Below are 20888 nucleotides of genomic sequence, written 5' to 3'. Positions count from 1 at the left end.
CCATGAGAGCAGTGCGTCCTCAATGTGTGCTGTGAAAATTCCCCAATTATTCCAGTCTGGCATAGGTTTGGGCTATGATTTAGCTGCAATGGGCGCCTCTCATCCCTGGATCCCGGGGTCACTGCACCTGAAGCGCTAAGGACAGCTCCGTCCCTGCTTATTGTGGTTGGGGGCTGGGGACTGGGCGCCATTGAAATGGCCTGGATGAACGAAGCGGATGTATCATCTACTGTTCCCAATGCATGTTAAGTTACATCGGAGAAAATGCAGTTTCTAACAAAACATCCGAAGTTCGGGCATACAGTTATTTTGCAACATCGTATAACAGGTGACAATCGCAAAAAATGAATATTTGACTGCAACGAATTACATTCCAGGTGCATTGCAAAACATGTTGGGTTTTGTAAGCAAATAATAACTGCTGGAAATATCCTGAGAATATGCCATGGGAGTGTTCAGGTGTGATCTGGAAACTTGCTGAGGGACAGGACCTAGCCTCTCTGGGATCAGGTGAACCATGCCTTTGAACCTCGGACCTGCTTACACTTTGTCGTACGTAGAGCCCCGGTAAAGGGCTCCCAGCCTTGGATCTGCTCTCAGGATGTGTCCAACCACACTGGGGTCATATGTGTAAAGAGAGCCTAGTGAAGGGTTCCCAGCCTCTGATCTACTCTCGAGGGGTATTTGACCCCACATAAGTGATGTGAGGCCTGAAAAGCCCAGGTGAGGGTCTCCCAGCCTTGGATACGCGCGAAAGAGGTATTTAAGCCCACTGGGTCATGCCTATGAGGTGAGGCCTGTGGATCCCCAGGGATGGGCTCCCAGCCTTGGATTTGCTCTTAGGAGATCTGTACCGCACTGGGTCATACATGTGATGTGAACCCTGCAAAGGGTCTCCCATCCTTGGAATTGCTTATCGGGAGGTATCTAATTCCCAGTAGGTCATTGAGAGCCAAAGTTGATGCTCCCCAGCCAGCATCTGTCCACAGGGTGTCAAGAACTTGTCACGCCCTCTGTCTGAAGTTTCGACCCCTTCTTACCGGTGGAACGCCGGACGATGTTCTCCAGGAAGGTGTTCTGCGGTGCCACCAGCCCACGCTTTCCCCCCGGCATCCTGTGCGCCCAGGCGCGGCTCTGGCTGGAAGGGCGACTCGGGCTCCGATGTTCGGTGTCTCTGGGAGGCGGTGCGTGGCTGCTGCCGGGGGGACGAGGCAGTTCATGGTAACGGCGCTCCCCCGGCGGCCGTGGCTGCTGCTGAGGCTGGCTCTACTGGGACTCTGCGGGCAGCGGCGGTGCCACGCCGAGCCTGCAGCGCCCAGCGCGCCTGCGCGGCCGGGACGACACCCTGCTCCTCACCCATCGCTTGGACCCTCGCGCGCAACTAGGAACAGCTCCTGCCGAGGCTACGCGCGAGCCGAGACGCTGGCGCCGCCGCGTTCAGGCGCGGGCAGGGGGCGGAGATCCTGCAAAATCCAGTCAACCCAATCCCGCCAGTGAAAGATCCGGCTGCAGCTGCCACCTGTGCGCCCCACCCTGACAGTCCACAGCAAGCCTCGCGCAGACCACCTGCGCAGCGTGTCACCTGGCGGGGGCGGAGACCCTGTAGAGGCAAATCAGTCCGAGTCTAGAGGCAAATAATTCCTCACTAGAGGAACACGTAGAACGCTTCTTCGGGGCAGTCCCCACCACTGTATAACTTGCCACACGCACCCCTGATTTATAGATTAATTGATGCTATGATTCAAGTTTCCTTCAGTTGGGAGGGTCAGCTCTTACACAGAGTTAAAGGGGACCAGTTTTCCGGTGTGACGCTCCAAAATCTCTTTGTTATGCATTCCTTTGACAAATCTCTGTCGTTACAGTTTTGACAATTTGACGCTGCCGTTGAGGTGGATTATTGCGCATAGACATTTCCAGTCACGCGAATCCGATTTTCATCCTGGGGTCTATGACACGCACTATAGTTATGCTAGGATATTCGTGCACTCTGTGCAGTAATTAACTCTCTCATATACCGGTTTCGAAGTGGACGCGCTCGTCGCTCTTACAAGCAGTGTAGTAATTAATTGCCTCATACAGATTTCAAAGTGTTTATGCTCGCCCGCCACATGTTATTAATATTGTTGGTTCTGTGTAATGCAGAAGGCGACCCACTCGGAGTAGATGTGAAGTAAATGCACGCACTACAGATTAGCCCAAAATCTGACAGCGTAAACATGGAGTTGAGAACAAACGGCCACGGAGGGCCGCAAACACACCCCCAGCATTTTGTGCCACACGACTGACAATGCACAGGAACACAAGTCCAAATTTAAAATATGTTTACATCTAATATGCAGGGATAGACGTGTTTTTAATATTGTAACACAGCAACAGCTCACTAACATTACTGCAAAAAATCTCTATGGCACCCTCACATTTCTCATATGTGAGGTCCTGTTTGGATTTTTTTATGGATGTTGCATGAAACAGAAACATATTTTCCTGAAAAATGTCTGTAATAGATTCTCACACATTATCCACAGTAAAAATAAATCTAAGGAAAAACGGTCTGTTAAAGAAATTTTGAAGGTCATCAGGGCAAGACTGCAGAACAAGCTGGGGGCCCCGTGAGAAGCTGGAGCCCTGGGCTAGAGGCCACTTCGCCAATGCCTTAAAACGTCTCTGCGTGTGCTTAGATGTGGGCTGGAACCTGCCACTCAACTGCGAATACCCAGCCTTTTACAGCTCTACTAAATCCCATGGAGAAATATGCAGAAACAAAAGCTTTTGAGGACAAATGCTAAAAGACTGGTGCCTCTACACACCAAAAAGTCACTTAATTTTTACATCCATAACTCTGTTTAGCATGGTTACTCCACTGCAAGGGTTCCCCTTTTGTAACACATCAGTGTTTATGGGGGAAGGGAGAATTTAGTTTTTCCTTCTTGCCACATAATTTTCTACTTGAGTTTTCGCTGTCCAACCTCTGTAATTTATGAATAATGTATGTTTTGAGAGGTTGCTGTTAATTACAAGTCACCAATTCATGGCACATATCTTTACCTTGGTGAAATGCTGTCGAATATGTGGAAGTTTGTAATCTGGGAGACTAGCATTCGTAACCTGTGGCCCATGGGCCCCTTTGGGTCTGTGACGATGACTCAGAGGGTCTGTGAGTTTTTTGACTATTACATTTTAGAAGATTAATAAAGTACATATCCGTTGAAGAACCAGGCCTTATGGGCCTGGCGGCGCAGGGCATGCCTTAAATCTCTGAGTTCACCTGCCTTGTCGGACAGAGTCACAAGACACTCTGTTAGGCGTAGAAAACCAGGTTTATTAGCTGCAGCTAAGCACAGTTGTCCCAGAAGTACAGAGTAGGTTCTCAGGAGACTGCCACTTTATTCCGTGGCGCACAATCTTTTATAGCACACATATTTACAACGTATACTCCCAATACATACAAGGCTAGCCAATAGGAAAAGTTGGAAAACAAGCTATCAAGTGTCCCAAATACGCCCTTCTTTCAGACCCTGTGTGTTACCCCTCCCCACAAGTTAATCAGTGCTCGTGCCTGCAATTCAATTTACAGGTGACAGGACGTATTTGTGTGCCTCAAAGGATAGTTGTGTAACAAGAGAATACAAGGAGAGAATAGCGAAGGCCAGTCGGATAAGATAAACTAAGGAAAGAATAGGGAGAGCCAAACAGTCAGTCGAGACAGGGATCAATCACCCTGACATCGGTTTCGTAAACAAGGGCAGGGTGTTACTTTTTAACAGAAGAGACACGTAGCAGCTGGAAAATGCAAAAACACTCCGTTCGCCGTGCTGCCTGAGTGAGGGCAACACAAAATGGCGACAGGACACAAAATGGCGGCCGAATACAGGACGAAGTCGAAAATCGAAGAACAAATAAGCTCTCGCAACTACAGGTGTGTATAACAAGACAGGGTTCAATGACCAACAGTAAAAGGAAACGCAGACGCAGGTTCTTTGGTGTGAAGTTTCTTATTACAGCAAGACGTAGATTTTTCTCCAGACTTAAGAATGATATCAAAACGCCGACACGTGTTTCGTCGTGTACGGGTGAGTCAAACACGACTCTTCAGGGCTGACAATACAAAACAATGTAGGCAAATTTTAGTCTAGGTATGCACAGATTAGATACTGCATATGGTGACAAAGGTGTAGCCAACATGCAGTTTGACGTGCGTTTGTGTCGCACATGATAGGTGAAAATCTGTGACAGTACTTGCATATTCAGTCAAGTGCTCGGTCTATAGTGCTAATGTGTACGAGTAAGTGAGAGATAAAACTTAAAGACCTTGGTGTGGTCATGAGTCACTCGTACACAGTGGTCCTAAAATTATGAGGGTGTCCGTCGTGATGGTGAGAGAAAACGTGAGATGCACTGCTTCTATTGTTACTAAAACATCAGTGAAGAGGTGTTGTGTGACCTCATAGCGTGGTAGTGACAAATTGTATATACTGACTAAAGATCCAGAAAGCACAAGTTCATGCAAAGTCTGATGGTCTAGGGATAATATTTATTACCTTATACTCCCAATCCACAGTGTGGTTGGAGTAAGTCTGGGTCTTTAAAAGCTCAGTTATAGGCTAAATGGTGAGAGAAAAAAGAAAGAGAAGCAAAAAATTCATGAGGGGGCTTCTAAAGGAAAAAATGGGGTGTCTGTCTGTATAGAGTTTAGGCCAGCACAAAATACTGTTCCTTACCAAAGGGTATTTGGTGTGTTCATATATAGACGAAACTGGTTGATAAGGTGATTAATTGCGGTAAGAGAATGGAGTTGTCCAATCCCATAGGTAGTCTTGTATAGATTGTAAAAGCGCTATATATGGGAAAAAGGAAAGATGTGGACATCATGTGTCAACATTATATAGCGCTAAGAATTTTATAAAAAACAACTGTTTCTGACTGTGGATGTATCATGCAGTGCCAGCCAGCCGTTCTATACAAAAAATAATAGTTTGCGGATAAAAGACAGGTGGGGGATTTTATGGAAATTGGTTCGTTTTACCTGTATCCTGTTGTGTCATCAGGCGGTAAGCCGGGAGGGGATTCTTAAAAAAATGCAGGCTTAAGGAAACGAGTCTGTCTCCTCTGAGGCGGTGCGCTGTCAAGTAAAGACAATACAACGTAAGGGTAGTGGTCCAAAAGGACCCTATGTTGGGAGCGAGTATGCTCCTAAAGTGCCAAGCAAAAGACGGGTTCGCGTCAAGTAGTGGAGCAGAAAAGTCGCTCTTACCCGCTTCGTGTAATCCCTCCTCTGTTTGTTCCCGGCGGTCGTCTCTCGTGTACGAACACGTGACCCCGGGAGAGGAGGGATTAAATAGGTAGAAAAACGACATAGAGAACGTCTTAACGGCGAGGCAGAAACCAGCGCCATTGTTAAGAGGTGAAAAGGAGTATTGTTTCGTGAGAGAAGGGCATCTATGTTTATGTCTATAGTTAGATTTACGGCGATTAGTGAGAAAACACTAGCGTTTCTTCGGTTAGAACAAAGGTCCCGATTAAGCCAGAAAAAGCAGTAACTTATCCAGATAATTGCTATTACCAGCAATTATACATAGCTTATACATAGGGGTCACGTGTTCGTACACGAGAGACGACCGCCGGGAACAAACAGAGGAGGGATTACACGAAGCGGGTAAGAGCGACTTTTCTGCTCCACTACTTGACGCGAACCCGTCTTTTGCTTGGCACTTTAGGAGCATACTCGCTCCCAACATAGGGTCCTTTTGGACCACTACCCTTACGTTGTATTGTCTTTACTTGACAGCGCACCGCCTCAGAGGAGACAGACTCGTTTCCTTAAGCCTGCATTTTTTTAAGAATCCCCTCCCGGCTTACCGCCTGATGACACAACAGGATACAGGTAAAACGAACCAATTTCCATAAAATCCCCCACCTGTCTTTTATCCGCAAACTATTATTTTTTGTATAGAACGGCTGGCTGGCACTGCATGATACATCCACAGTCAGAAACAGTTGTTTTTTATAAAATTCTTAGCGCTATATAATGTTGACACATGATGTCCACATCTTTCCTTTTTCCCATATATAGCGCTTTTACAATCTATACAAGACTACCTATGGGATTGGACAACTCCATTCTCTTACCGCAATTAATCACCTTATCAACCAGTTTCGTCTATATATGAACACACCAAATACCCTTTGGTAAGGAACAGTATTTTGTGCTGGCCTAAACTCTATACAGACAGACACCCCATTTTTTCCTTTAGAAGCCCCCTCATGAATTTTTTGCTTCTCTTTCTTTTTTCTCTCACCATTTAGCCTATAACTGAGCTTTTAAAGACCCAGACTTACTCCAACCACACTGTGGATTGGGAGTATAAGGTAATAAATATTATCCCTAGACCATCAGACTTTGCATGAACTTGTGCTTTCTGGATCTTTAGTCAGTATATACAATTTGTCACTACCACGCTATGAGGTCACACAACACCTCTTCACTGATGTTTTAGTAACAATAGAAGCAGTGCATCTCACGTTTTCTCTCACCATCACGACGGACACCCTCATAATTTTAGGACCACTGTGTACGAGTGACTCATGACCACACCAAGGTCTTTAAGTTTTATCTCTCACTTACTCGTACACATTAGCACTATAGACCGAGCACTTGACTGAATATGCAAGTACTGTCACAGATTTTCACCTATCATGTGCGACACAAACGCACGTCAAACTGCATGTTGGCTACACCTTTGTCACCATATGCAGTATCTAATCTGTGCATACCTAGACTAAAATTTGCCTACATTGTTTTGTATTGTCAGCCCTGAAGAGTCGTGTTTGACTCACCCGTACACGACGAAACACATGTCGGCGTTTTGATATCATTCTTAAGTCTGGAGAAAAATCTACGTCTTGCTGTAATAAGAAACTTCACACCAAAGAACCTGCGTCTGCGTTTCCTTTTACTGTTGGTCATTGAACCCTGTCTTGTTATACACACCTGTAGTTGCGAGAGCTTATTTGTTGTACTATTGTCTTGTCTTTTGACTTGTTGAGACGGTTAAGGGCGTTTTGCCGTCTGCTCTTCACGCACTACACAACGATACGTTTGTTCTTTACACACCTTGTAACGTTTAACCCAGGCAGTGCGCCCCTGTAGTCCTACTTTTCTAAAAAACCCCTTGCACAGTTATCTCTGATTGGCTCTAGGACTGGGTGCCTCCACGTTTCCATTCTAATTTTCAGCTACTTACACATATTTGTTTTTTGTCCACTACAGAATGGACAGAGATAAGGCAGCAGCAGATCTCTTTGAAAACCTAGCCAAAGGCATGCCCACACACCAGGCATCGGCCACAGCGGGTCCTGCACGAGTTGAGGGTCTTAGAGACAAATTCCTAAAACTAGAGAAACTAAAAAAACTAGAAAATTCCAGATGGTGGGATGGGGCCACCCATAAACACTATTTGAGACTTAGGATAGTTCCGAGGGGTCTGCGGTCCCATATCTTCCCCACCTATGATGATCTCGACCGGGATCTCATGGTCAAGTGGGAGGATTCTCTTAACCAGAACTCTACCACACTTATGGACATCCTTATTGAAAGTGCTGACCGGAAAACCGCCAAGCTACAGACAGAAATCTCTAACATAGAACAAGAGATCAAAGATCTAAATAAACCCGAGGCCACCGTAAAAAATTACACCACATTGGACGAAATTCTGCTCAAACACCAGACAGAAATAAAAAATAGAAAGGCACGTCAAATCAAGAGGGATGAGGCGGACTACAAAAATGGGAGGGTATATACCTTTGACCGCAAATATGATTCACTGATTCCCAGACCTAAAAATAGTTCCCAACCTGTCAGACCTGACACCTCCAATTCCGCCCACTCCAGTACCACTTCTCTGAGTTCTACCGGACTCAGTGACATTGAAAACGAGATTCTTGCCAATGCACAAGCGAGTAACTCAACCTTTTTTTTAGAAGTGGAGCGAGTGAGGAAGGGCAACAGAACCCAACCTCCAAAGGCCGCAGCAGACCCAAACCCCATAGGGGCAAACGCGGCAACAAGCGAGGATTATCGCAGGAAACTAAGATCGGGGACACAGAGAAACTAGCTACTACTGCTGATGGTGTCCAAGTCATTAATCTCTCCTCAATCTCATTGACACCAGACATGATTTCTTTATTAAGCAAAGGCCTTAATTTCAATCCATATGCCACAGGTGATTTGTGTCAAACCAAAATTGATCTTTTTAAGTTTACACAAAATCTGAAACTAAAGAAACACTTTGTGGGAGCCAAACAGGCACAAAGACAACCTACCCTTGTTCCAAATGTATTTGATGATGTACCGCTAACTATTAAAGATGTACAAGCAACACACCTGCTTCTTTCTCTAACTGACAGGGAAGAAAGTCCATTGGAAATGGAACAGTTATTGGAAGAACTCGATGTAGAGACAGACTATAGCATAACGAGTGGTCTTAAGAGCAAATCCAGATGGATACCCACTTTATCAGGGGGCAATAACATTGATAACTTTCACAAACGTGTATTGGATGACCTAGACAGAATAAATACCAGAAACTTAAACACAAAATTCAAATATAAGGACAACTTAACCAGAGGTGAACGATCGGCACTCTCAATTCTAAGTAAGAACCCTAGTATTATCATTAGGGAGGCTGACAAGGGGGGTAATGTGGTGGTCATGGATCTTGTTGACTACAATAACGAGATCCTTGGCCAGTTGAGTGATTTTCTTTGCTATGAGTCACTCAACTACAACCCTACAGGTCCTCTTACCAAGCTGATAAATGAGCAACTACTACAATGGAAACAATCAGGCCTTTTAGATGACAATGAATATCTGTATCTTAAGGTTCTCAAACCCACACATCCATGGCTCTACACTTTGCCCAAAATACACAAGGACAAACCATTCCCACCTGGCAGACCAATTGTGTCAGGGATAGGGGGTCCCACTGAAAGGATCGCTGAGTACGTAGATCTCTTTCTGGGACCGCTAGTGAGAAACCTTCCTTCATATATCCAGGACTCAAAGCATATATTGAACATCATGGCAGACATTGACTGGCAGAAGGACACTATACTAGTCACCATGGACGTAGTGTCCTTATACACCAGCATCAACTTAGACTTAGGAATTGCAGCCATTACCAAGGTTCTTTCTAATAGACCGGCTTCACTATGGGCACACACCAATATGTTGATTCAAATGATGAAAATCATCTTGGAGAACAATTTCTTCATATTTGATCGAAAATGGTACAGACAAAAGAAAGGAGTAGCTATGGGCTCCAAATTTTCACCCTCTTTTGCAAATCTCTTTATGGGAGCATTAGAGGCTGATCTTATATGGGGCTCCAAAGGGAGACAATACACTGACTCCATAGTCTTCTGGGGCCGATACATAGATGACTGTTTTCTCCTTTGGTCCGGGACCGAGGAACTTCTTCGGTCCTTTCTTGAACACCTCAACACCAACACTTGGGAAATAAGTTTCACTATGCAGTATAGCTTAACCAATATCGAGTTTTTAGATCTAGAGTTTTATGTCAAGGACAATCATCTGCACTCAAAACTTTATAGAAAACCCACAGCATGTAATTCTGTACTACATGCTTCCAGCTTTCATCCCGAGCATCAAATACGTTCAATCCCTTATGGGGAATTTCTCAGGGCCAAACGAAATTGTAGTGAAGCCTGTGAACTAGACTATTGTATCACTAGCATGAATAACAGATTTCTCAATAGAGGCTACTCTAAAACCACCCTCAAAAAAGCTGAGACAAAAACAAAGGCCATCACAAGACCTGATTGTCTGAAAACACGTACTGAGGTGAGAACCTCTAACCAACACGTCAGATTTATAACTGAATTTAATGCATTGAACCAACAAACTAGGAAGAGTTTTAACAGACATTGGAAACTTCTATTAGAGGACGCCACGCTAAAAGAATTTTTATCTGACAGACCCTCCATCACTTACCGGAAAGGTTTCACCTTGAGGAATAAACTGAGTCCCACCGTTCCCCGTAACACCACAACACAGAACTGGCTATCTACACGTGGCCTTGGCTTCTACAGATGTGGATTCTGTACTATGTGCAGATGGGGTAAACACGGTACAATAAACTTTGCTAGTCATGATGGATTGGTCTACCAGATAAAACACAACATCACTTGCCTTAGCAAGTTCGTAGTGTATATCATTGAATGTAAATGTGGCAAGATATATGTAGGGAGCACCATTAGGGCCCTAAAAGAGAGGATAGCTGAACATATGAGAGCTATACAAAAGAGGGACGCTAGGTACCCAGTAGCCCTCCATATCGCAGAGTGTCAACCTAATGAGGATGACATCAAAGTACGTGTTTTTGGAATCGATCTAATTCCCCTCAACATTAGGGGGGGTAACCAGGAACTAATGCTCAGGCGTAGGGAGGCGACATGGATCATGCGCTTACGCAGCGTAGAACATGGGCTTAACTACGACTCTGAGCTGCAATATTTCCTGGGGGACTAGATTCTCACCGGGGGGATCCTTGGTGCACACTGCTTACAGTCTGGGTGAAAACATCTTTTTCCCACTCCGTAATTCTGAATTCCAAAAGCATAACAATTGAAGAGAACAATGAGATTTTTTCTCTCTCTAGGAGTGATATGTTTTCGACCACTGTATTTTAATGTTTTAAGACAACCTTGTTTTGTAAATTGTATTGTTTATTAATACATAGGGCTATATGTCTCTTTTTTTTGTGACAAAGTCGTTTGACTTGCAGACCATCGTTTTCAGACTTGCTGACCATCTGTCAGACAATTTTCAGATTTCACATGTTGAAGTAATTTGTATAGACACACTTGTATACATTCAAATGTACGAGGGTATGACGTGTCCTCATCATTATGTCACCTTGAACACGAACCTATACACTATCTCCTAAACATGCACCTTATGTACGAATGATCCGGCCACATTTGGGGTGATTCTGCATGCTCTATGCCATACCTTGTCTTCTCTAAGATTTTTCACTAAACTTAAACAGCTAACAAGGGACTCATGGAACCGACACACATTATTAGTGTCGTTCTAATAACTTTATTCCCAAACAAGAAATGAAGCTATGTATAATTGCTGGTAATAGCAATTATCTGGATAAGTTACTGCTTTTTCTGGCTTAATCGGGACCTTTGTTCTAACCGAAGAAACGCTAGTGTTTTCTCACTAATCGCCGTAAATCTAACTATAGACATAAACATAGATGCCCTTCTCTCACGAAACAATACTCCTTTTCACCTCTTAACAATGGCGCTGGTTTCTGCCTCGCCGTTAAGACGTTCTCTATGTCGTTTTTCTACCTATTTAATCCCTCCTCTCCCGGGGTCACGTGTTCGTACACGAGAGACGACCGCCGGGAACAAACAGAGGAGGGATTACACGAAGCGGGTAAGAGCGACTTTTCTGCTCCACTACTTGACGCGAACCCGTCTTTTGCTTGGCACTTTAGGAGCATACTCGCTCCCAACATAGGGTCCTTTTGGACCACTACCCTTACGTTGTATTGTCTTTACTTGACAGCGCACCGCCTCAGAGGAGACAGACTCGTTTCCTTAAGCCTGCATTTTTTTAAGAATCCCCTCCCGGCTTACCGCCTGATGACACAACAGGATACAGGTAAAACGAACCAATTTCCATAAAATCCCCCACCTGTCTTTTATCCGCAAACTATTATTTTTTGTATAGAACGGCTGGCTGGCACTGCATGATACATCCACAGTCAGAAACAGTTGTTTTTTATAAAATTCTTAGCGCTATATAATGTTGACACATGATGTCCACATCTTTCCTTTTTCCCATATATAGCGCTTTTACAATCTATACAAGACTACCTATGGGATTGGACAACTCCATTCTCTTACCGCAATTAATCACCTTATCAACCAGTTTCGTCTATATATGAACACACCAAATACCCTTTGGTAAGGAACAGTATTTTGTGCTGGCCTAAACTCTATACAGACAGACACCCCATTTTTTCCTTTAGAAGCCCCCTCATGAATTTTTTGCTTCTCTTTCTTTTTTCTCTCACCATTTAGCCTATAACTGAGCTTTTAAAGACCCAGACTTACTCCAACCACACTGTGGATTGGGAGTATAAGGTAATAAATATTATCCCTAGACCATCAGACTTTGCATGAACTTGTGCTTTCTGGATCTTTAGTCAGTATATACAATTTGTCACTACCACGCTATGAGGTCACACAACACCTCTTCACTGATGTTTTAGTAACAATAGAAGCAGTGCATCTCACGTTTTCTCTCACCATCACGACGGACACCCTCATAATTTTAGGACCACTGTGTACGAGTGACTCATGACCACACCAAGGTCTTTAAGTTTTATCTCTCACTTACTCGTACACATTAGCACTATAGACCGAGCACTTGACTGAATATGCAAGTACTGTCACAGATTTTCACCTATCATGTGCGACACAAACGCACGTCAAACTGCATGTTGGCTACACCTTTGTCACCATATGCAGTATCTAATCTGTGCATACCTAGACTAAAATTTGCCTACATTGTTTTGTATTGTCAGCCCTGAAGAGTCGTGTTTGACTCACCCGTACACGACGAAACACGTGTCGGCGTTTTGATATCATTCTTAAGTCTGGAGAAAAATCTACGTCTTGCTGTAATAAGAAACTTCACACCAAAGAACCTGCGTCTGCGTTTCCTTTTACTGTTGGTCATTGAACCCTGTCTTGTTATACACACCTGTAGTTGCGAGAGCTTATTTGTTGTACTATTGTCTTGTCTTTTGACTTGTTGAGACGGTTAAGGGCGTTTTGCCGTCTGCTCTTCACGCACTACACAACGATACGTTTGTTCTTTACACACCTTGTAACGTTTAACCCAGGCAGTGCGCCCCTGTAGTCCTACTTTTCTAAAAAACCCCTTGCACAGTTATCTCGAAAATCGAAGAACCTCAGACCCTCCTTTTGCCATTACTCAGGCAAAACACAAACAACTCAAGTTAGTCTGAGTCGATGCCAATGGCCATGAGGTCGTCGAGCTGTTGCTGCAACATCATTTTAATGTTCTCTGTTTTCTGTGACTCAGGCCTTGAGACACACATGGTGGCACAAAGACCGCAGATTGCAGGGCCGCACTACAAACAAAGACAACAAGAGAAAATGATGGCCAAAACCATTCCAAGAAAGGTTAATACCTTCCATCCCCATGTGAACAGTAGTCCCCAAAACATCCCATCACAGACCAATCTCCTGTGTCCTGGTGAATCGACTCGGAAATTACGTACAATTTAGAGATTGCTTGGTATACCGTAGGGGCATTATCAGGAATATAAATGCAGCAACTAGACCCAATCAATTTACAGACTCCTCCACGATCTGCAAGAACAATGTCTAGAACCATCCTGTTCTGCAAAGTCATAAGGCGGTCCGCCTGAAGTTCGGCTGTTAGATTACTCAAGGCTCCAGAAGTCACATTTATGGTAGCCTCAACAACACAAACTAACTGTCTAATGTTTCTGCTATTGGAACCCAAAAAGGAAGGAACCCTTTGAAAAAGTCCCCTCCCTCTCGTCCTGCCGTGTCTTTGGAATCGATAACCCCTCTGCCATATCTATTTCTGTGATGACCTGAAGGAGCAGTGTATGTCGGAGGGAGAAGAAAAGCCGCATAACACATTCCTGAAAAGTAGGTGGGGAGCCACGTGTAAGCTCTGTCGTAGCAGACAAAGTATGTGCCCTGAGATGGCACTAACAGTGAAGAAACCTGGGGTGAATAGATGTATGTATGGGAACAAACACTCTTTTCCTGTTGGTTTTTAATATTTTGACAATTTATCTGTAAACACAAATTGCCTTGATGAGGTATGGTCCAAATTTTTGGGGATCTCCTTCGTCTAGACAAAAACCAAAACAGGGTGGTGGAGGGTCCAAGGGGAAATATTTTTATAGACCGGCTAGTACCTAGTCCCCCAACTCGACAGTAAAACACACGAGAGGTACTACAAAGAACACAGGAGAAAAAGAGAAGATACTTTTTCCGCATACTCCGTATCTTCTCTTTTTCTCCTGTGTTCTTTGGTATAACAATGTTATTTCTCTGGATCAACTTTGTGGTCTGGTCATAAAATGGGACACTTTTAGGTTCCAGCTATCTATCTCTTTTTTGTCAGACTTGTAGTACCGATCTCCTTCGTCTAGCCTTATCTGTGAGGCTTGTAACGTAACGAGTCACGTTCCAACCATCATACGCTCGTTTCTCATCAACAGGGATCTTACCACTTTCGGCAATTCTAGCCATAGCCACTATTCCCTTTATCAAAGAACTATGACTAAAATCTGCTCCACCACCATATGGACCAACAGGAGGATGTCGAAGTTGATTCTGGTATGCATTGGAAAACATGGCCAAATAGGCCCAAGCGGATCCTTCGTAAGAAAACGGAAGGACTAAATATGGCATTCCTCTCTCTGTATTATGGGGCATGAGTCCACAAAGCCAACAGTCAGTAGTATTGACTGCCAGTTGATGCTGATGCAACAGCTGGATGAATGAATTGTTAAAGTATTCTGTTCTCCTAATTTGCTCGTGCTCTGAGAGTGTATGGAACTGATGCAGGGAGGCAGTAGTGGAAAAAGGCAAAGAAACAGAAGTAGGGACAGGTGTTTGCTGCATAGTGTGAACAACCCAACACACACAAGCCAATAAAATACATGAACATATTAAAATGGGGATAACCTGCTGTAACCCATAACCTGAGTGGAGAAGGGATAACCTGCTGTAACCCATAACCTGAGTGGAGAATCCTTACTCGAGTCATCCCTGTTGCCTGTGAACCGGACCCATTCTCTCGACACCGGCTGTGCAGCTCACCCCCCGCCGCCGCTTACAACATCCTATGGCGGCCACCTAGTGGGGGCGAGCACCTGGAGGCTGCGAACTACACCTTCCAGCAGCCTCCTTGACCGGAAGTGCTTCACCCGGGAAGCGTGCCAGGAGGCGCTTAAGAACAAGCGTCACTCCCCGCCTCGTGGGACGTGCGCGGGCAGAGCCGGGCTAAGCCCGGGCAAAGGGCGGGCCCTCTTAGGCCCTCAGAGTCCTGAGGAGACTGGACTGGGCCGGACCCCCTGGCCGAGTGACTTCACACCCCTACTGTTTCTGAGTAAGTTGCTCCATATATCCTTCTGTCCGGCAATCATCTGTTAAAATATTGCAATGTCCACCATCGTGTCGAGTCCGGACATTGCTTTGTCTGAAAGAGCTGGGGGTATGTTGAATGGAACCTTGGACAATTATTTTATCAAAACTCTTGCCGAAGGCTCTAAAGAACAATCCTTAGCAGAACGGAGGGCTGAGCGCCGCCGCTCGATTGAAAGTATCAAGAATAGGACTTTGACAGAGCCAACCCCTGCCGTCAATTCTAATAATGAGTTTTGGTCTGATACTATTAATGATATTTCATCTATGGATAGTGTGCCCCTTTTTCTTAGAGAATGTTTTGCACCCTCTACCTGTCCCAATCAAACTGGTGTTGGTATCTCACCTCATAACTCTACTAGTACACCCAGTGCATCTAAGTTGATGATTACACCAACACCCATGCCTGGTAAGATAGTACGAGGTAAGATCAAGAGGGCCATGCAACACAAAATCTATGGCCCACCACCAACCAAAAAGAGACGTAAGAGGGTGGAACTATCCAAACAAAAGCTGAGTCATTCCGATTTTGGGGAGAAGCTTAAGCCCACTAGTACCAATGTCACGGGTATCACAGCTGTCATGGACGAAGTAGGAACAGCGACAGCTCCTTCACCATTGCCACCATCTCCACATCCAGACAGAGAGGCTAACATCGAACATGCCCGATTGTTCGATGGGTCACAACTAGCTCACACTAGTGACCTATTGGATAGTATCAAACTTATAATGAGAAGGTATACACTAGCAATAGTAGAAAGACTAAAAAGTATGGAGGATAGATTAGGGAAAATAGAGGCAGACTTGGGAAGAAAGGGAAATCCCATCAGGATAGTAGAAAATAAAGAGTTAACAACTGTACCAATCCCCTCTCAAGCCACTACATCCGCCCATAATCCTCAATCAGAAGTCACTAAAGTAGTATCTTCTACCACCATCTCACTCACTAATACGATACCAGCTGCACCATCTGCCACTAACCATCCATCTACTAGGACAACACCTGCACCCAAACACCCCCACAATTCAAATATAAATCAGCCCAAAGTACCTATAACAAAGCCAAAAATAAAACCCAACTGCATTCCCACCATCCCTGTTAACATGCCTTCAAGGGACATGGGTATTCCACCAACTGGGCTATCGAGAATGGAGGAGGAAGGTTCTAGGCACTCCAGGGGGGTACAAAGCAGGAGACCACCAACAGAACTTCTGCCGGAAGCTGTACCATATGTGGTGGTTCGCACCGGGGTACCAGAGTTGTCCGAGAATAAGCGGGAAGGTTTTTACCAACTGAAGAATAAGATAATGCATTGGCTGTCCTCATACAGACCAATTGCAAGCAACATCAATGGCGAAATAGTTCATGTTCGCCGCCTTCAGTGGTTAGGTGGAAGACCTAAGGATATCGGGGGAGATGTGGTTGTAGTTAACTTTAGGGACCAAAATGCAGTTCAATACATATTAAACTGGCCACAGGGCAATGCCAACAACTGTATCACCCCCCGCCCTCTAACATATTTCTACCCGAGATCTGTAGTATTCCCATCTCAAACAACACACTGTCATGCTTTCTCCACCAATCACTTTCTAAATATGGAGAACATTAGGAATCCTGCTTATATGTATCATCCAGTACCAGCTCCTGACACACCTGGGTGGAACACCATACCCCCCAGATTTAATACAACTGCACATAGAAGAATGGACTATCTCATGCCATTCACGCCACTGGAGACAATAAACAGGTACGACGTATTTAGCGGTCTGGATGAATGCGATTGAAGACTACAGAACAGAGGGGAAGGGAGTGGAGGTGCAATTATTCCTAGTTCAGATGGACTCGAGGTGGATGAAGGGAAAGGAGTTCCAAGGTAGATATTTTAACTACAGCAACCAGTCCATTAGAGGAAGTGTTAAATTCAGCCCACTACCCCCGGCACGAACCTGGAATCCCTGACCCGAAAAACGACCCCAATAGAGTGGGAGAGATAGTGAATGTCACACCCAACTATTGTATAGAAAATGACAATCAGTCTAGCTGTTTAGTCGAGAAAACAATGCATGATTTAACTAACTTCGCTGTCAGTATCAGGGAAACAGAGTTTGTTATACCCAATTTCTGTACAGGTAATGTCAATTCAATTAGCAGTCTGGTTGAGGAAACAGAAATAGTGACAGAGGGATCGCAGGATAATAGCCAGAACCAGCCGGGGCATAATGCTCTCCATGGGGAAGCTTGCCTGTGGGGCAATAAGGTCCACAATGTATAACAGACACACACGGGGGGGTCACTTCCTGGCATCCTGGAATGTGGCAGACCTTAAGAATAAGATGGCTTCCTGGGATTGGGCTATCTTTATTGATAATTATATGATAGTCTCTATGCAGGAAACCTGGGCAGTTGAACCACAATATAGACCAGGGTATCTTCATTTTGCGATAGCGGCAACCCATTCTAGTAAGGGAAGACCAATGGGGGGCCTGACCATATGGGTCAAGCAGGATGATAGATACATAACAACCCAACTTATAACCAATTCCAAGGACATATTGGTGGTTAAGTTAAAATCCTCCATTTTCGGTGAATTAATTATCTTTAATGTATATGCTAGGGGGAAACCAGGGGGGAAAACGTCAGAGGTAGTTGAGGCACTGGGACACTATGTCAGAACCTGGAGGGGAGGTGCCAATGTATTAATATGTGGAGATTTTAACTGCTCCTTCGAGCCCCTGGATCACAGTGACCTAGAGCTCACTGAGGATGAAGACACTTGCTGGCAAATTCCCCCATTAAAAATACCCCCAATAAAAAGGTGGACCCAAGCAGCCCTTCAACTCAAGACCTTTAGTCTTGAATGTGGGCTTAGAGCAGTAAACGGGAGAACGCAAGGGGACAAGCAGGGTCATCCAACATTTAATAATGGCTTGAGTACAAGCAGAATTGATTATATATTAGTGAATCTCAAATTTTGGTCCTCTGTCTGTGAGATGACTATAATTCAACGAATAGAGAGTGATCACAACCCGCTCAGCCTTGAGATACTGCTCCTTAAGGGACAAGGAACACCGAAAGACGATATAGTAGATGATATTGTCATGACAAATGATACAAGGCGGTTAAGATGGGCCGAGTGTCTGGGTAATCCCCATTCTATTAATGAAATGGATGTTTTGGTTAAAGAAGCAATTGCAGAAATACAGGGTCAGGTATCCTATGAAGATTACGACAGCAGAGTAGTCCATATTCACTCGACCCTTTTTCTTAAACTCGGCAAATTTTTTAGTATTCAAAAGAAGAACCCCTCTGGCAAAGGAAGACGGAAACCCGAGTCATGGTATGATAAAAATTGCAGGTCAGCATACAAATCCTTAGCTCTAGCAGTGCGATCTACTGATAGGGAGGTCATACAGGGCGCTAGGAAACATTATAAAAGGACGCAACACGCTGCAAAAAAAGCCTGGGACAATAAATATTGGGATGAGCTATATGAAGCAAGCAAGTCCAGAGATATGACGGGCTTTTGGCACCTTGTGAGGTGGGGCAAGGGGAATCAAAAACCACAGCCAGAAAACCACGTCCCTCCAGAAAGCTGGATAATGTATTTTAAGTCCCAGTTTGCTAACGTAAACAGCGCACCTATAACGGTTCTGGACTCTATCAGCTGTTCCATACCTACAAGCCCACTAGTGTTCACAAGGAAAGACGTCGAATATGCCCTCAACTTAATACCTTAAGGCATAGCCCCGGCCTAGACAAAATTCCATCAGATCTTTTTTTATATAATAAAGAAGTCTGGGTCCCGTACATAGCATTGTTGGCAAATGCCATTGCGAGAGGCACTGCCTTGCTGGACACATGGCGGGGAGCTGAAATCATACCTATTTTTAAAAAGGGGGACCGCGCAGATCCAGCTAACTATAGGCCGATTAGCCTAATAGCTTGTATTCAAAAGGTTGTGGCTAGGATGATACTTCTCAGGATCCAGAACTGGATAGAGGAATCGGGGGTCATGTCTACTTTACAGGCTCCTCGAGGTTCCCCAGAGAGACGCCGAATCGCTCACGCCTGGATACGGCTCCTGATTGAATCGGACACTATCCTCCTAATTATTGGGGTTAGCAAGAACCTCCACGCTACTCGATTCGTTGAGTGTCTCTCCCCATCCAGTGCTCGGATCTTCTTCCCTTGGAAACCGGACTTTACTTAAGAAGATAGAATATCCGTCATCGACTCTTTCTCCTGATTACTAACCTCCAAGACTGATTTAATCAGGTTGTCTGCCCCACTACCCCTCCCCGTCCTGATGAAGACCCACGCGCAAGGAGTTCAACTATTCCTGCTCCAATAGGGTCGAAACGTCGACACACGTCCTTGTCCTCAAACACAGCCTCCTCCTACCCACAATGCTTGTATAATATGGACATTGGGGCATGTGTACCTTGAACTTTTGTATTTATTAATTATTTGCTTCACTTAATACTTGGCATTGAACTCATACTATTGTTTGATAGATATCGTGTTTTTACTGTCACGAATTCCCCCCCACTCTACCCTCACAACTTCACGTCCCTCCTACCCCCAGGGGCACTAATACAACTACAGTTTTTGTATTTGCTTATCACTGCCTTTTTTCCTATAATGTGAATTAAACATTATAGATGTATTCTTTGTTTACTAGATTTATTTCAATTGCTTTTAAATAATGTGTTCCTTTCTCTCACTGGGACCCCTTTATTTTTAATTTTAATACTTTACAGGCTGGCATCCGACCCTCTACCAGCACCGTTGACCAAGTTTTTAGGTTCTCCACAATATACTGGAAATGGGTGATCTTAGGGGGCGGTACACTCTATGCAGCCTTTGTTGACCTGAAGGCTGCATGTGACCTTGTCCCACGAGACAGGTTGTGGCGAGCGCTCCATGAACAAGGCATGCCTCCTGAACTGCTCGCAGTTTTGATTAAATTTCAAGATAACAACTACGCGCAGGTGAGATGGGGTAACCAGGGTCAGGTGACCGATAGATTACCGACAGCAAGAGGTGTCCGACAAGGATGTGTATTGGCACCCACATTATTTACTCTATATATTAACCGGGTCACAGATTATTATAGGGACTCTTACACAGATGCACCTAAACAGAACAGTATCTCGGTCACCCTGTTAATGTTTGCCGATGACACCCTTTTAATATCTAAAACTCAGGAAGGGCTACAGAAAGCAATCGGCTGTTTTGAAAAATTCTGCAACGACTATGGCCTACCTGTTAATGTATCAAAGACAAAATTCATGGTAATGCATAAGCATAGGAACATTAGGGGTAGAGTTTTCATGAACAGGGAACTCTTAGAACAGACGGACAGCTTTAGTTACCTGGGCATAACACTAGGCTCCAGGCTTCAGTGGAAGCCACACATGTCATACTTAACTTCCATTGTTCACTTGGTGCTACGCACCTTTTAATTTTAAATTTTTATACACACTATTTAAACCAACAGTTTATCTTGTTTTTTCACTTTGGTTTTTAATTTATACTCATGTTTACCTCTTCATGTAAACTTTAGTTTTGTTATTCACAATTTTCATAACAACTTGCTTTTGAAAACATTATTTCAACACATATTGCATTT

General features: G+C 44.4%; 1 protein-coding gene across 1 annotated transcript in view; it reads right to left on the bottom strand.

Moving 5' to 3' along the window:
• Window positions 1–1349, bottom strand: part of KCNH5 (potassium voltage-gated channel subfamily H member 5) — an 815449-nt gene extending 814100 nt beyond the window's left edge. Inside the window, exon 1 of the mRNA XM_086937941.1 lies at window positions 1041–1349. Coding sequence (XP_086794067.1) covers window positions 1041–1113 — 73 coding nt within the window. The 5' untranslated portion in view covers window positions 1114–1349. The remainder of the gene's footprint in view (window positions 1–1040) is intronic.
• Window positions 1350–20888: the final 19539 nt, after the last annotated feature.

Source organism: Lissotriton vulgaris, chromosome 9, assembly GCF_964263255.1.
Source record: "Lissotriton vulgaris chromosome 9, aLisVul1.2, whole genome shotgun sequence".
In the NCBI taxonomy this organism is placed as follows: Eukaryota; Metazoa; Chordata; class Amphibia; order Caudata; family Salamandridae; genus Lissotriton; species Lissotriton vulgaris.
The sequence above is the reverse complement of the archived record's forward strand: the minus strand, read 5'-3'. Positions and strand labels throughout refer to the sequence as shown.